Source organism: Lipophrys pholis (assembly GCF_963383615.2).
Source record: "Lipophrys pholis genome assembly, chromosome: 7".
NCBI lineage: Eukaryota > Metazoa > Chordata > Actinopteri > Blenniiformes > Blenniidae > Lipophrys > Lipophrys pholis.
The window spans coordinates 16,259,610-16,278,248 of NC_137638.1; the positions used below are offsets into that span (position 1 = coordinate 16,259,610).

An 18,639-nucleotide genomic window follows, 5' to 3' on the forward strand; every position below is an offset into this window, starting at 1 on the left:
AGAGTGGAAATAAAATTGGCTTTACAAATCAAAGTAGCTCCTGGCAGTGGGTTAAATTTGTCTATGGCAGTATTTCCAATAAAATATGATAATATGAATAGATATGAAAATGGAACCAGGCATAAAAAAAAGAAAGAAAAAGCAACCCTTATTTTTAAGAGTCAGGATTAATTCACAGCTCTGTTTGAAACCTGATTAGTGAATTAATCGTAATGGGTTTTATTTATTTATTCTGTAACCAAGTGAAGTTGAATTTGGATTTAAAATGGTTTTGTCACACATTCTGCAGTAGAGGAGCCTGGGGTAAACCTTTCAAAGGATAATGGACATCATTACAAGTAGTGTTGCACAACACACTCAAAATCCGCACTTTATCACAGTAACCAGTTGTGACTTTTAACAGTTGGGACTTACTTTAAAAGTTACTGATCAGAAAATAAAGTAGCTATTCCAGCTATCCATTTTCTTAAAAAAGAAAGAAAGGATGAAGCTAGGAAAAGAGCTATATAGTACAAACACAGAAAGACAAATGATTCATTCATTAAGTGTTTCAGTATTTTAAGTTACTGCAAGTGTCCCTAACAGGGGAATGTGTTTAGGCAGTGATGCAAACCTCACCATGTTATCATCGATGATAATAGTATAATTTGAAAAATTCATTGGGTAAATTGATGGTTTTCAAACTTAGGTGTTCGTAAAGACGTTTTCTTTGTTTTGTAACATTGGAAAGTTACTATAAATAAACAACTAGAATGCCATTTATATAGGTTGTAATAAAACCATTTGGAAAATGCAAAACTAAAAATCTTTATGTGTATCTGTAATCTTTATATCGTTATGTGTTTTTACTAGAAGATTGATGTATTTTGTAATCACCTAGATCTCCTATAACATGTATTCCTAAAGAAACTAAATATGGAAATGGCCAAGTGGTCAATTCAAGGATTCAGTTTTTAGAAAATAGATAGAAACTCATGCTAATGGTCCTTATTGTCATCGATGTTTCACTTGTGTCTGGAGGACTCAAGTCCTTCATTCATCACGCACAACAATTATACATAAAATAATGTGCAGTGAAATGCTTCAAGTACGTGTTCCACACTGAAACGACAGTTTTTGTAGGATAGAAGAATAAAAATTAAGATATAGAACTGAGTTAGTTCAGGTTTAATAATTTGCTTCTCCTCCTTCAGTAAACAGGAGTTCAGTCGAATAGTATCTTTGAACACAACAGCTTTGACTTATTCTGAAGCAAATTCAGAATTGAGTTTATTTAGTCGATGTTACCCTGCTGTCACAGTTCCTAAATAAACATTACCTTACTGCTGTCTTAATGTTTGATCTGAGCTCCTTTGGCTGCTTGTTATTATTGCTGTGGCAAATGTATTAATGGGTCTCATTTAAAAATAGGTATGACGCTATAGTTCTGATGTGTATTGCATCTGCACACGGCATCCTGAATAACACTTCTTAAACAGGAGACACAGTTAAAAAGTAACACAAGAGTTACTTTTCAATGTAGTAATAGTAAAATATTTGTATTTGTACAATTATTATAATAATTGAACTTAGTTCAAATACTTTTTTTTTTAAATAATAATTTAGGACAACCATTGATGAGATGATCATGAAGAATTCAGTAAAAGTAACTGCATCATCAATTATGTATTAGTAATCAGTTACTGGTGCATTTACTCTGCATTGCAATATTGGCTTGGGTGGGTTTCTCTTGGGGACTTTGAGGCGAAGCAACAGCAAACATCTTGGGGGTCAGGGGAGTGCCATTTCTAATACTGAAGGTTTGAAAATAAATCCTGAAAAAAAGAAATAGATTTTATTTTTTTTTTTAAATAAATCAAACATTGTTATCCCTGAAAGGTACCAAAAGCCTGTGTCTGGCAACAGAAACAATTGTCTTTTCTACTGCCTATATACAGTAAACCTTGAGACAAGAGTTGGGGTGGGATGTTTGGGCTCACAAGTTTTTATTCAAAATTCACTATCAGATTGAAATAACACTGGATAATCAGGAAGGTCACACATAAGTACGCAACGCCTATAATTAATGCATTCATTGTGTTTGACCATTGCGCGCGCGCACACACAGACACACGCACACGCACACGCACACACACACGCACACGCACACACGGTATTATTATGGAGTGTCTGTTGCACGAGCCGCTCCTCTGCTTCTGCGTCAAGACGCAGGCTCTCCATCTGTGTCCAGTGCGCGGATTAGACGCTTATTATCCTCTTAGCTCTAAATGGCCCCACGTTCCTGCACTTGGTTGTCCATCTTATTTGCTGCCCACGACGCGGACCCGAGCGTGACACGCAAAGCCATCCCCACGCGTAAAAATGATCGTGCCCGTCATCCAGTCAGTGTCAGTCAATGCGCATTACGCGTAAATTGTTGTGTCCACCTCTCAGTCTCCGCCGTCCGTCAGAACGCCTGTCGGGGCACCGGGGGGTGGCTGCCCGTCCCTTAACGTGTCCGTCCCACTGATCTTTGTAATCTTATCAGTGTCAAACCGGAGCTGCCCTTTCCTCTTGTGCACAGCCTGCATGTCTTTGGAGTGCGTTTACTCCCCAATTTTAGGACACGAGGCGTTTTGTTGGGAGAAAACTTTGGCCACCGACTGGACGAGTTTCATTTACAGTTTACACGCGCGTTTGAATTTCAGTGATAAAATGAACATTTGACCGTCAGTTTTACTACCGAAAGAAGACATGGAATCTGCATGTAAAGAAAAACGTCTTTTATACTTACTTTTCTTTGCAATTTGCACAGCCAGCGTTTGTTTTTGTGCAAGAAGATCGAACGTTCGGAGATCTGGTAAGTTTATTAATTACACTATTTTCATGAAATGATCACAATTGTTCATGAAATAATATTTCAGTTGCATTGATGCTCGCAACCTTTTTGTTTTATGATCTGGTGTCCTTGAGATAAGTTTTTCTGGCTACAGAGGTAAAGCCATAACGGCTATTGAATGCCCATCATTACAAAACACATGCAATGATTTTGTAATTATAAGGATCTACGATCTTAGAGATGTTATTTATCTTCTCTTATCTGCACAGAAAACCGCATCTTTACTGTAATCACTGAGCTCCAAAGAGCCCAACTACCATTAATGTGAACAGTCTGAAAAGTTTTTGCCACAACTCTTTCAAGGAAACCACAGTTTTACTTTCGTATTTTAACACTATACGTGAGCACAATAGAACTAAATAATAAAATACAAGTTTTTGAAATAAAAAAATATTACAAACGGAATAGGATTCAGTGCTACCTCAATTTCAGTAGGTCTAGGTCACTACAAAAAACAAACTGTAGATATGGATAAATCCTAAGAGACCAATGTTCATCAGACAGTTGTATGTCACTTTAACTGGATCATGTACAATAGGTGCTCATTAATAACTCAGTACTGATCATTAGCTAATATGTAATTTGAATAACTATACTGTCTTCAGGGTACGTGACGCATCAACAGCTTAACCTGCAGGAATATATTATAATAATGAGAATATGGTTACTAAGTTAGATATTGGTTTACCAAAATTAAAGAAATTAGGAACATAAGATGTGAACAAGCTCTCAAAGAGAAAATGTGACTTATTTGGAAGGATGTAATTAAAAATCAAATATTCACAGGTAAATTATTCTCCTCCATCAATCATGAATGAGCCTGATGCTATTATTGTATACCTTACATATGGCTTCACCATTCAGCAGAGCAAACACGCTAATGTGCTCAAAGAGAATAAAAGGGTTTTCAGGGTGAAAAGGTCCTCATTAGACTGTGCAGACTGAAAAGGGGGTAAAAGGCTGAGAGATCCCACAAGAAGAGAAACCTGCAAGTGACCACAATAATTACCTGAATATCTCTGAGAGCATTATCAGGATATGAGCATCATATCCTCATATCAAAATGCTTTATCAGGTAATTATCAGCAAGTCATTGCAAACATCTCACTAATACTAATTAGATTTACTAATGTAAATGACAGATAGGGTAATTGGACTATTAATAATAGCTGCCCTAAACGTTTGCTGTCATTGTTCCAGTTCCAGGTTCATATTTATCATTGTGAAACAGGAGGAGTCTGATCAGGTCAAGGCACCGAAACCAGAAGGGTTCGGTCAAAATAATTACATGAGTTCCATTACATGGATGAAATAAGGTATTTCTAGCATGAAGTATATCTTCTTCAGTATCTCTAACACTTTTTATAACCTATTTCTTGGTGTCACCTATGTACATATTTAATTATATTCATATATAATGTCCATAACTAAACACGTTCACGTTCATGTTCAGCTTTATCTCAAAAACATTTCAATCAGGGTTTCCTATGTGCTTCTCTGGGCAGAAATTAATACATTTTCACATCATCATCCCTGCGCTTTCATTTCCAGAACTCTGTAACCTGATATAATGTAAAATGATTATTCAAAGGGATACTAATGTTAAAGTTTGAGGTGACAGAGCGGACACCTAAATAAAGAGCAATTTGTCAATTATTTGTCACATCCTGTGATGATACCTGAGAGGTGTCTTTAGGTGCATCAGCAGTCAGCTGACAAAGAATAAATCTTAACAAAAATGAAGATGATAAATAAATATGATAAATGGGATTCAATGATAAACATATTGATTGTATATAATACAGCAGATGTTGCATTCATGCTCTCAATTGTTTGGCCATTTTTTTTTATATATTTTGCAGTTCTAGCTCTTTCAACATTACTTTTTTTGTGGTTTTCCAACTTCTCTCCACATCTTATGCTGTTCTGAATGAAGCTTCTTAAATGTGGTGAATGGAACATAACAGCTTTCATATTTCATAGCAAAACTTTATTCAACCCTTTATAAGTCACGTTATTTGTTTTTGTTTTGCAGCTCCAGATTAGGTTTATTTGATGGAAAGTGGGGACAAACTGGCTTGTGGAGGATGAAACCTTTCTGGTCAATTCTCACTTTCTACATTTGCCTCAATCTTTTTTCTGCCTTCTTATCCCAGTTATTGTTTTTCCCCCCTTTCTTCATATTTCTCTCTTTCTGTCCCTCCCCCTTTCGCTCACTGTCATTCTGTCTGTCTCTTTGTGTCTCTCTACCTCACCCGTTTGGACCCACAGGCCACCGCGGGCAGACGCATACATCTGTCTGTCAGCTCAGTGAAGTCACCACAGTTTAGGCTGCCAAACAGAGGACGTCTGGTGTTCTGTCTTCATGACATTTCTACCATTTTTTTTTTTTTTTGTTGTTGTTGTTTTGAGGTTTTACAGACCTCATTCTGAGACAGGGAGAATGCCAACAGGGCTCAATGTCCAGACGCATCACATCATCCTTAAATAACAAAGCTGGTGGCTTTATCAAAGGGTTAAATTTGAATGACATCCTTCCTCAAGCTGATTTTTTTCTTTGTTGAGGTTTTTGACAGACGCATTCTCTGTTAGAAAAAGCTATTGAATTAATAATAGAATAGCTTGGAAGCTTTATTTTTTTTAATTTTTTTACTGTTCTGTTACAAATCTGAAGTTATTTGCGTGCATTTCCAGAATCTTTTCCATCACCTCTCACGGCGAGAATGAAAAGAAAACTGCTAAAAGAAAAAGACCTCATAAGACTGCAGCATATCTACTTCTCTCTGAACACAATATATCTTAAAACCACTTCCTCTTGGGTGACTCAGACCTGGAAAGAGCAGCGTGTTCGCACAGCTGTCTCTGAAAGTTGAGTGTTAGAGTGAGTTTGATAAAACAGCTATCACAATATAAAGACTACAAGACTGTTCCTCAAATGAGAGTCAATATTTATCAGAGAACGATTCTGTTTTGTGGCCAGAGTATTATTAAAACATCAGAAGCGTCGAAATCTCACATAGCCTCAACCTGAAAGGCCTGAAAGCTGGAAAGCTATATTTGATGCAGCAGATTAAAGAGGTTTTATATTTCTATGTTTGATACTGATAGAGAGGATCATACGTAGCAGTGACATGTGGGACAGCATGCTCTGAAACTAAACTGGTATGAACTGTAGGTACATCGGGTAACAACCAATAAACACTTTCACTCTTCATGAATAAACTGTGTTTGAGGTGATTCAGTAAATATTGACAGGTGGTAATTTCAAATGCCAGTTGTCCAACTCAGCGTATATCTTGTTAATATAAGAAAAAAAAATATTATCAAGACATCAGTGGATTCTTAAAAACCTGAAATGTTCAATCACTGGAGTTGGCCTCGGAAGTTAATTTAATTAGCTGAGCTACTATTTGGACAATGCTTCAGCCATTCATTTGGCGATTAATGTGTAATTTCAAAGAAAATATCACAGGCTGGCTCATTCATATCTGTCATCTCACAGATAAGCGGACGCTTGCGTTGCTAAATCCAGATATATATGAGGAACTGCTGCTTTATGTCTCATTCAAAGAGCATCACAGTTTGCAATTATGGGACAGTTTGGCCTTTGGTGGTAAATTTAACTTCACTAAGATGTGATCTGCAAAGTACAGCAAGTAGTTGGTGATTCAAACCCCCATCTCATATTGTCCACGTGTCAAACTGTCCTCAGGCAAGACAATGAGCGCGAGCGTCTTGTTTGGCAATCCCCCAACACAAGAGCTGAATGTCTGAAAAACCACAATCTCAACCAATTTGCCCGGTAAATCAAGTGTTTATATTCTAGACTGTATGCTGTTGGCAACGCTGTGAGTGAATGTAACTGATCATGGAAAGCGTTCTGAAACTGTTTAAGTAGTGAATGTATTACATGAGGACATTTCATTCAAATTGAAGCATTTTTTTTTTTTTCACTAAAGTCGGTTACCTTCCCCTTTTCTATGGTTAGGATGACACTATGAGTAGACAGGAAAGTGCCGCCGATATAATTCTATTTAAACCTCTGCTCCTGCGGTGTAAAAATGCATTTTGAGTCACTTTGAATGATCCAAAAGATGTAGAGTTTAAAGATAACAAAGCATGTCTGAATGGTGTGTCAGCCACTGTTGTGTTATCACAATATCTTCACAGAAATCCTGCAGACATTTAATGTTTTTGACCTTAAAACTTTCTGAAAGAGTTAAACAACCTCCAGACAGTCAAAGGTTTGCTATCCGTTTGCCCGGAAACAGCAAATCAACTGCTACTGCTTAGAAAAAGGAGCATTTTAACGATGTTTGAAATTCTCAAGATACATATTGACAAGAAAATGCAATTGTCCATCAGTACTGAGTAATTACTTTTGCAGCCAGACGGTAACCCATGTAAACTATCTCCGCGTTTGTATGTTGATGGACAGTCAGCCGATGATAGAAGCTCCAATACTTTGAGTTGAGTTCAGCCATGCGTTGGCTGGACCACACCCCGGGGGAACTATAAACGATCAGGGAATTCAGCTGACATACTGCATTACCCACTCAGATGGAAGGGCAGTGAAAAGGATAAGAGAACAGAGGGGAGACGAAGACAGGAGAGGAGTGAGGACGATAGAAGAGGGGTCGTCCTTCGAAGGAGAAGAGGGCAGCCACAGGACGTAAAGAGGAAAGATAAAAGAAAGTGAAAAGTGCAGTGTTGTAGCGACACGAGAATTCAATTTACAGAGCTCCACTTTGCTGTATTTGCCTTTGTTTGGTCCCCGTGTCTTAAAGGTAGCCTTCCCTGTTGTCAGTAAGAAAAAGAAGTGTCAATTTGAGGCAATAATATTAAAAAAACACTTTTGCACTCTGCTACACAAATGTGGTTATGAACAATTTTTTTTCAGGATATAGTATAAATATCATAGAAAGTACATTTATTAAAAAGGGAGAAAAAAAATGAACATTGAGTTGTAAGTAATCGAAGTAAGATATTCAGCTTTCAGAAATCAGTCGACCACCACGTTAAGACATGATTGGGCATTCTGAGGGTCCTTGTCTGCTCCGGTTTCTCCACTAAAGCCCGGTGATGCATATACAACATCATTTCACAGGCAGCGTTGATCTATAGACATTGCCCATTCTCATTTCTGTCGAAATGTGTTGAAGGATCCTCAGATCATGGCTGGCTGCCAGAAATATAATTACAAAAAACATTTAAGAGTCACTGAAGTACTCAGAAGCATAAAAATAATGTTCTTATCAGCATCTACATAAGTGAGCTCAAGAGGTCTGTTATTCCAGTCCAGCACTCCAGTCCTGGGCTGAAGTTGAAACACAGTCAAGGGCCTGTTTAGACCCTCATTGCCCATAATTCTGGTCTGAATGTTGACATGAAGAAAGCTAAATGTAAAAACAAACGAATGATAATAATCAATAATTATCATAAGCATAATCCTGATTCTACATAACATTTTAGATGTTTATATTAGGATATTCCCCCCTTAGCAGGTTGATTGGTTGTAACAATATACAAGAAATGGAGTTACGTTTTTAAATCCATAAAGTCCCATCCCCTCTCTAATCTAACAACCATGACTGTATACCAGCTAATCACTCTCCTGCAGTCAGCGAATGCATCATGTTAATTGCACTATTTCATGTCTTGAGACCTTAAATGAGCTTTGGGGGCCGCAGCAACGTAAAAATCTCGGGGTCAGGTGAATGCCATTTCTTTCTTTCTTTCTTTCTAAATCATGATAAATAAAAATGTGGAGCATAGGGCTCATTGTCAATGTTTTTTCTTTTTAAATTACATGCTTTTAGACCATAGATGTATTTTACCCGAGTATTATGAAGATGAGTCAACATTGGAGTGTAAGCTTTATTGCAGTAGTCTAATAATTACAACAGTTATCGACTGAAGATTAGATAATTCAAATAATCGTCACACTTTTTGAAAATCCTTGGTGTCAGTTTAATTTGTTTGATTCTATTTTTACAATATGTCCCTATTAATGTAGAACGATTTCAGGAGTGTACTTTTATGATCGCATGCAGTGGGGTTAGATAACCTCAAGTAGGAGTACCACAAATGGCACACTAGAACATAATACTTGCACATTACTTGAACATCAGTTGTCAGAGAAGAAACCAGCTTTTTCACAACAGGATCAATGTATTTTTCTCGGCCTATATTTAGTTGTTTCTGTTTACCGATGTCCTTAATGTCTTAATGTGTTATTGTCGATGTTTCACAAGTGTCACAGGATCACATTGATCATAATCATAATAGCATTCAGTATTTCCTCTTGGTGCTTTAAAGAAATTACTGAATGCAGTACTTTGTAATGGGATTCATGCGTTTTAAAAAAATATTTCTACTGATTAAAAAATAATAGCGTTTAGTAATGGGGAAAATATCTATTTGTTGTAGTATCCATCTATACTTGGTTGTATCATTGGGCTGTTTAGTTATTTGATGCACTGTAGTCCTATTTTATTTTTCTCCCATTGCAATATGTCGTAAATGAGTGAACAGAAGTGTACTGGACTACGATCCGTCCTCGCTTTGTCAGATCCTGGTGTCAATAATAGGAAAAACACTTTGGAAGTAGGCTTGGACGAGACTTCTTGTATGGACAGAAATTCTGACTGTGTTTAGAAATGCTTTTGTATTTTCCACACTGTCGTACACTTTTAGCTTGCTGGTGATCATAACACACTGGTTGACAAGATAATATCACACAGTTTTTCTGTTTTTCAAAGACTGCCGACCTTACACACAGTATCAATCGGTCACTTAGTACAGGGAGCTTCAAAAGTCCATCTTGTTGTCTTGTTATATTGTAATGTAACAGTTTTAAAACCTGTTTAAATAGAATCAAGCTTCTACTCTACTTTGCAAACACATATGATTAATTCCGTTTGTCTTTGTGTAAACCAGACCGTTTGAGTCCTCCACTGGACATTCAGCTGGAGGTGGTCAACTGCACCGCCTTCAGCGTGCGATGGAAGATGCCCCGCAGACACGTCAGCACCATCACTGGATATAAGGTAGTAATGAATTGACGTTATATGGAAGTACGTCTATGTCTCTTAACAAATGTGTGGTTGTCCTTGTTTGGGGGAGTTCTTGTTAGGTGTCACATGTGCAGCAACACCCACCACAGAGAAACTGAGAATTTAACTTTACTATCAGTGCACTGAAAACATGTGATCCTTTAAAGAACTGTCTTTTTCTTTATGGCAATAAATGGAGAGGTTTTCAACCTGGCAAACACAGAAAAACACCGCTCAAGCATGTCACAAATCAAATTTCCTCTCTTTTTTTTTCTTCTGAACAGATGCCATTTCATTCTTGGAGCTGCTGACATGAGTGGCCCCCAGCTTCTTATTTCTGCTCTTAAAGTGCCTGTCAAAATCACTGTCCAGTGACTTGGCCTTGAGGCCGAGATTGATATTTCGAATTTCTGGTGCTGAATCGCGCTCCTTCAGTACTAAAATTTATGGCTTTTCAGGAGGAGTGCAGCTCCCAGAAATGTGGTGGCAAATCTTAATTTATTGTCTTGTCAATAGATGTGCTCTCTTCTTGGCAAGCGCGACTTCATGCACGTTGAACTGGGATTTGCTTTTCTTGTAGCAACACACACATAAAAAAAGACAAGCGTTTATAGCAATTCTATATTGTTGAGACCAAAAAGGATATTTACAGAATTTCTTTATTTATCGTCATTTTCTCTCCTTAGCTTTTTTCCTTCATTACGTTGTCGTGTTTTTTTTCAGTCAACCATTAAGAAATTGTGGATCTGTCTGTGTGTGTGTGTGTGTGTGTTGACCATATGTCCACACTAAGAGGATTACTCAGCTCCCTAGCTTCTCTACAACTCAATGATTAACATGCGTTCATTTAGGAAACTGTAATTAGCCGTCTTCACGTCTCCACTGTCACGACTTAATAAATCTTCTCCACTAACATAGATATGTGTTTGTCATGCAGGTCTTCTACACAGAGGTAAAGGGCGGTCGTTCAGTGGGCACAACGTCCACGGTGGAGGTCCCTCTAAGTTTGGACATGTTGACCACTGTGAGTAGACCGTGAGACCTGATATGCACTTCCAGACCACTTGGAAAAAATAAATTACAGTTTATTTCTGACTAGCAGCTCACCTTTAAAATACACACTGTAAAAATGTCGTTAGTCTTTCTTGCGTGGACAGCTTGCAAAGTAGGATGAAAAATGAAAAACCTCCCTAGCAAAAATAATTATCAGCCAATATTGGTATTAAAATGACATAATGAACATATCTGCTAAGGTTACAGATAAAATTAAGCTTTAATCCACCCAATTGTTCGATGCTTAGCTCAGTAATAACAGCACAAAACTAGGCGCGCTTCAGGAAAGGCAAGTTCATTAATGCAGCGTCACTTGGACCCAATTCACAATGTTTTGGAAGGCAAACAATAGTGCTAAATTACAAACAAACAAACAAACAAACAAAGGCAATAAGACAGCAAATAGGAAAGCCATAAAAAGGAAAATAAACAAAGACAAAGCTTTAACAAAATAAACAAAATGGAAATAAAAGAATCCTGAACAAATATTAATGTTTTAAAGCTTGATTTCAAAGAAGTGAGTGCGTCAGCCGTCTTCAGGTGTTCAGGAAGTTTGTTCCACAGGTGAGGAGTGTAGTGATGGAAAGCTGCTTCACCTTGTTTGCGTCTCTGTAACTAATGAAACCTCCTGAGGACCTGATCAGTCTGGATGTTGTTTCATATTGTAAAAGTAAAATATGTATTTAGACCCAAGACCATTCAGCGCTTCAGAAATAAGTAGAAAGAATTTGACTTTTCAAAAAAATGTTACCTAAAAAAAGGCAGATTTTCTATGACGGTATTATGGTTTACTGTAAATATTAATTATCCAGAATTCTCTCTTTTTTTTAAAAAGTTAAATTACTACTGTCTTTTGAACATTTGGTTTAGTTTCTGTCTGAAGAGAGCTGCCGACTAACCTACGGTGCTGAACAATATTTATTAGAGCTGCACAGTTTAGCCTGAATGATATTGTGTAGAGGCACAGATGCCGGGGTCATAATTCCTGAAGCAGACTGGCCGACTGTCATTCTTATCTACGCAAATCTTTTGGTGATATATGATACCTGAATAGATTGTGAACATGCTGACAAACCTTGTGTTCCACATCTTTATCTTACAGTGGGCTAAAACTGAAAAAGTAGATCTCATAAAAGTTTCATTTCATAACTGATGACACTTCATTTGCTCAGTCAAACAAATATCAACAGTTATCAAGGAAAGTTATCAACTATTGTCCAGTTAAAACATTCCCATTGAAAAATGGACGGGATTTGTTCAATAATATTGTTGTTTTGATGTCAGTGAACCATGTCATTCCCTGAAAATGCTAATAAACCTCTGCTTTTATTCCTCAAAGGGGCAATTTGATGGGCAAGCGAGCTTTGTAAGTAATCTTTTTCCTGTTGCCTTGTACCTCATTAATTCTTTGCCTTGTAATCATTCCTGCCTTGCTTCTTGTCTGATATCCATTTTTATCTTTTCCCTATACACTGCTCTCAGGATGTGCACGTTGGCGACTTAAAAATGAACACTAAGTACAGAGTGAGTGTTGGAGCATATGGCTGGGCAGGGGAGGGGAGACCCAGCATGCCCAGAGACATCAGCACTGCATCACATGGTAAGAATAAGTGAGTAGAAGAAGTCCATTTCACCGCCCTTGCCATTATTTCTGCAGCACTAACGTTAATGCCTTCCACTAAATTCAGTGTCTTTCTCTGTCGCCAGAAATGTGCATGCCCCCGTCGCCCCCCACTCAGCCTGTTGTCATGGCTGTATCCGACACAGAGCTGGCGTTGTCGTGGCAGCAAGGAGAGAGCGAGGGGAGTTCGCCTGTTCTTCACTTCCTGGTGGCTTACATCAGGTCAGTCTTAAGGGATTGATCGTTCAACCCCCCCCACCCAAAAAAAAAAATGTAGTTAATGCAGATTCATGTTAATGAACGATTAACAAAGTGCAATGTGTTTCTGTTCGTATATAAACCCTCGATCACAGGGACACGCGTTCAACCACACAGAGGACACCCACATCAATTAAAACATCAATAAACCAGCTTGTATTGGCATTAATCAGGAGATGAGCAGCCTGAAGTGGTTGTGTTGAGGGGGGAAGGGAGAGGATGAAATGAAATGCTTTGCTCCAGCAGGAGGAAAAAGTAAAAGACTGACGAGCTTTATCGACTTTTAGTACATTATGATTGACAAGCTGTCAGCTTGCTTTTTTTCTTAAAAAAAAAAAAAAGAACAAAGAAAAACCCTGTACTTCAGCCGCATGCACTGCTTCATCTTCATCTACTCTTGGAAATATTTGCTTCTCGCATGCTGCTTCAATGTGTGTGTAGATTTCAGAAATCTTGAATTTCACAAATTTACCCAGAAATTCTGGAAAATTAATGCTTGAGAAATTTTCTATTTTCTATTTGATCCAAAATTATAGTAGTTAGAGTATTTTTTTTTTTTTACTTTTCTGGAGTCCTATAAAGAAAATGCTCCTACTTGTTTTGTCTCATGAATGTTTGATTTTAAGGTGAACACCACTGTGACATCCATATGACAAATGTCTTTCAGAAACCGAAATGTCAGCTCGTGATGTTGTGATAACCGCTGCTACAGATTTGCCCTCTGCTGCCTTCTTATATAGCAGCTCCACTCCTAATGTGTTGTACCCTTTAAAAAATATACAGCCTAATCAATTTGTCTTTATGGGGTTACTGTAATTGCTGTCAAGCAGATGCTGGGGTGAACATATAACTTGTATGATACTGTTGAATCAGTCAACAAAACAATGTTGTTTGCTGCTAGAATGCTTTGCATTGTGGTCAGGAGCACGCTGCACAAGTTTTATCGGTTCATAATCTCATTTTGTTGTTTTTGGTTCTGTGTGAGGTTTGGATTTTCTTCCCAGTACATGCTACATGCTACGTTTTGATCAAATCACTGGGTGGTGCTCAATTCTGTTGTCAAAAGCATTTTAAATAAAATGAGACTGCAGTGAGTTTTCTGTCAATATGAGGCTACCTAACATACAAACTTACACAATTCCCAGTAATATTGGTTGTTTATTGGTTAACTTGACTGACTATGTCATCTGCGTTAACGGTTTCCACTTACTGTAAGCAAATATGTGAGCATTAATTAATTTCTTCATTATTTCCTATCAGTTTTTGACGAAATATGCTTCACACGACATATAGGTTTTAAGGTTAACATTTGAATAGTGAGTATTTGTTGTTGAATCATTAATATTAGCATATTAGAGCACAGAATATTTGTGATTTTTGGCAGCAGTGTAGCAGTGCCTCCGTTCTTTCCATTTACAAACACTCCACTAATTGAACTGTCCACTTAAAACTATGTTTTGAACTGAATTTGCTCCACTTACTAGTTGGCTGCATATTCAGCTCCAACAATCAGAGCCTCTATAACTACGCCGAGTTAAAAAAAACAACCAAAACTCTGGTATGAAATAGTCTGGTTTCTTCTTCACAAGACATTTCCCACTCTATTCAGTGTAACCATTTGTGTTACGACACCAGGGCTGGCAGGGGCATCAGAAACAATCCCTTTCATTCTCTCTTGTAGCCTTCGACCTCACACACACTGAATGAATGAACACTACGTGCACACACACTGTATAGAGCGTCTCTCGTGTCAAGATGACGGCCCTGGTGAAGATGAAGGAGAAGTTAGTCACACTTTGTTTGTCACAAGTCCTCTGATGGTTTTCCAGATACAGAGTAAATGAAGTATTCAGATTGAATTGAAATAACTTTCAGAGGAAGTTATAACGCGTAAAGGAAAATAGATGCAAAGATTTGAAGTCGGTGAAAACATTGAAACAAAGTTGTTGCACCTTAAGGTCCAAAATGAACATTCCAGACTGTGAGCAAAGAGATTAAGAGTGAGACAGAGAGGCAGAGAAACTGCTGCTTAATGTGAAAGAGTACAGATGATTCAGAGCTTGTTTATGCATGTGATGCATTTTCTGCACAAAAGGCCCAATCTGAGATCCCTTACATCAAAAGAGAACTTACTGAACACAGAGACTGAGTGTTGGGGAAATAGCTCAATGCAACATGGAGCTGTAGCTCCAGGCTCCCTTCACATGGAAGTCAGAGATCGTAGAAGAAAAAAGAATTCAACCGTTCATAATCACATTTTGTGCCTGACATTTCCCTAAAAATCAATGCAGAATAAATCAGAAAATAACATTTGAAGCCTGCACATAAACGAAAAAAAAAAAAATTGCAATCAGTTACTTATGTTGTCTTTGGAAGAATTGTTTGGGAGTCTAACTTATTCAGAGCTACAGTTTCAGATTATAGATTTTTGCAGAAATCTGTAACGGTAGGACCCTAATCACTAGAGACAGCACATCACAAGTTTAAAACTTCCTCACAAAAACATGCATCATCCTCAAATCAATTACTCCAAAGATGTTTCAACAGCAATACTTCTTTCAGAAATATCTGAAACTTGAGAGAAAACAAATCCCAGATCATCACTTTTGTATAATGGAAAAATTTCGTGTGTAATTTGTTTATACCTTTTTGCTTTTTGCAGGCCAGAGATGGACACAGAGTGGACATATATCCGTGAGCCCATCGAGACGAACTCCATGGTTCTGAAAGGACTGTTACCGGAGACAGAGTACCAGTTTGTCATCAGGGCGGTCAACATGCACGGAGTCAGCCCACCGAGCCACATCAACAGCCCCGTGCGCACTCTGGGTGAGGCCCAATGTTGATTGCTGGGACAATAATGCTCTAAATAAAGCTCCCTGAGTTTGGTTTTGACCACGTTGCAGAGAAATCTAGTCTAAGTTTGAACAATACACCAAAACTAAACTAAACAGATTGTGTGTACTTTCAGCAGCAATGTAGGAAACCACTGTAGCACACTGTGTAAACCTCCTGAGCTGCTCTGGAGATACTGGGAACAGCTTTCTCACTCACACTCACACTCTCAGCAATGAGTCTCATTCACGGAGAGCACACAAGCATTAAGATCAGAGTTCATTCTGAACTCTATAATTGTCACACATATTCAGTCAGATCTGTTTTACTACTGACTCTGGGTGACTGCAGGGTGAATTCTTGTTTCTTATTGCACCTTCATGCAGGGAAACTAATAATTAGCTATTTTTACATGGGACAAACTAACACAACTCCAACACCATTCAAATGAGTTCCCAAATGCTAAAATTCATATGTTCTTCAACCCACTTAAACCAATTCTGCCAGCACTCTTTTTGCCACACATACATTTTACAGCAAATCAAACAAAGAAAACTTGCAGCTCATGAGCATTTAATATTTGATTTTTGGGTGGAAGCCTAAGAAAATAGGCTTGGTCGCAAGTGGTTAAAACTTTCGAAACGGGATGACTCTCTTGAATGAGCCAATTTGTTTGTAAATAACCTAAAATCCACCCTGGAAGTCTTAAACAGCCGATGAAGACTACAAACTGCAGACTATCAAGCAAGCAAGAAAGAAAGAAAGAAATAGATTTTTTATCGGTGATTATGGACTCTAATCTAATCTGCTCTAATCTAATTTAATCCCAATAAAATAGCAAAAAATCCTATCCACTCCTTATTTCTATTTCATTAAATTTGGCATTTTCCTCAGCTCATTGGATTCCTACACAGCTCACAGAACCATCTCAAAAATATTAAAGAATATTAAAAACATTTTTCCCTACTAATTCCAATGAGGAAAGCTTGGTTGCAGTGACACATTCTGTTCAGATATTCTGCTGGTTTTTTGCGTCAATGTAGGTCAGCACCTGGCAGTGTGTCAGTGGGTTTTTGTCACCGCAGCCTTTGATGATGATGATGATGATGATGATGGAGATGTAGCTCAACACAGTCATTAACATTATTATTTCTGATGAATCTCACTTCTGGCTGTATGTTGGGGGGGGCTGCTAGGATATTATGATATTAAAATGCATGCACATGCACACAGGTGTGACACACACACACACACACACACACACACACACACACACACACACACACACACACACTACACTTAATATCATTTAATATCATCTAATGGAAAGAGAGCCACACGATTCACTTATAGATTTCTGGGCTGTGTTATGTGTAAGTATTGTGTGCGTGAGTGCGTGAGTGCGTGCGTGCGTGCGTGTGTGTGTGCTTAGATCCTTGTGCTTATCAGGGTTTATTAGAAGAACTATATCTGACTACAGGAATTAAACACAATCACATTATTGAGGTATGTGGCCGGGCAGCTTGACATGCCATGTTGGCTGTCAGAGTAAACTGCCTGTGATTGAATTAGGTGCTGTAAATAGTGCATGACTGTTTAGAGACAGAACTCACAATGCGGACAGGGAGAAAGATTATGCGCGGAAGACATTGTTAGTGTAAATGTTATTTAAGGTTTCAAGAGACCAGAGGAAACGAGCCAGTTAGGGAAACACAAAGAGACAGCCGGACAGAAAAGGAGAGATAGAGAAGCGTGGTTTCTCAGCAGGGGATAAAAGCGGGTTACGTCCGAGTCTCATCAGACAGGATTAAGGACGAGATGCCAGACCCCTTTCCGGCCCATCCACACTCCAAATGGATGCATACACTCATGCACACAATGCACCGCTGCTTGAGTGAACAGCAGGGGTGGGCTTGACTGATGACATACTTTACTTATTGCTCCCTCTGTGACAGTTTTTGTTCTGTGTTGTTGAGTGTTGTGGAGAGACTCAGGGTGGTATTGATTGAGGGGGGATTGTTACACAACAGAAGATTAGTGTTGCTGAGGGTTTTTTTGGTCATCCCCCCTCCTTGTGGGCCAGCACTCAGCATCAGGGTTTAATGTTATTAGGCTTTGCTAGTTAGCAGTTTAAACCTCGGCTTCCATTCAAACTTAAATATCAAGTTTCTTGTGATGTGTTTGACCTATACACATATCCACAATGTTGCTCCACAGTAATACATTTGGAAAATGACATTCATTTCTATCAGCCAACTTGCAACATGTAATATATTGATACAACAGAGATGGATGGGAATGGGGTAAAGAGAAGAGGGGGATGGAAGGAGGTGGATATTATGTAATCTAAGATTAGGCTTTCTAAGAGTAAGTTACACAAGAGGAGATGTTATGTTAAACATCTTTCTTGCATATGATTTCTAGTATTCTGGTGTGTAAAACAGATATTTCAAGCATGATGTTCAGAATTAACATGGCACTCACAAAAGTACAAATGTGCTTTAAACGAGCAGTTAATTGTGTGGTTACGTCTGTTAAAAGTTGCGGCTTTGCTTTCTGACTTAGAACACATCAAAAGTAAGTTATTTGTCTTGGTCTGTCGAGACAAGGTGAGGACTGATTCACTCTAATGCTGAGTGGAATGTGTGAAGCTGTTCACTCTTACAGAGACTGTTACAGTCTCGCATCCCTCATGTTGTCGTCGAAAGCGGCTGAGTTAGTTGAGGATTATAAAGGGACATACAGACATATTGCCAACAGTGATCGTGTTATGGCAGTTTAGAATCATTTACTACATTTCTATGTGTTTTTTGCTGGCAGTTACAATGTATGGTTACTCCATGAATTAAATCATTTAACGGTCTACTGGTAAGCGTTTAATGTGGACGGTAGAAATGTTGTTGGTAGCTTTCAGGCTGTGTTTGTGGCGCTCATTGTCT

At 38.2% G+C, this 18,639-nt stretch overlaps 1 protein-coding gene across 1 annotated transcript in view; it reads left to right on the forward strand.

Moving 5' to 3' along the window:
* Positions 1 to 2,525: 2,525 nt before the first annotated feature.
* Positions 2,526 to 18,639, forward strand: part of egflam (EGF-like, fibronectin type III and laminin G domains) — a 29,416-nt gene continuing 13,302 nt past the window's right edge. Inside the window, exons 1-7 of the mRNA XM_080468330.1 lie at positions 2,526 to 2,839; positions 9,818 to 9,927; positions 10,871 to 10,957; positions 12,326 to 12,352; positions 12,469 to 12,586; positions 12,694 to 12,829; positions 15,528 to 15,694. Coding sequence (XP_080324456.1) covers positions 2,734 to 2,839; positions 9,818 to 9,927; positions 10,871 to 10,957; positions 12,326 to 12,352; positions 12,469 to 12,586; positions 12,694 to 12,829; positions 15,528 to 15,694 — 751 coding nt within the window. The 5' untranslated portion in view covers positions 2,526 to 2,733. The remainder of the gene's footprint in view (positions 2,840 to 9,817; positions 9,928 to 10,870; positions 10,958 to 12,325; positions 12,353 to 12,468; positions 12,587 to 12,693; positions 12,830 to 15,527; positions 15,695 to 18,639) is intronic.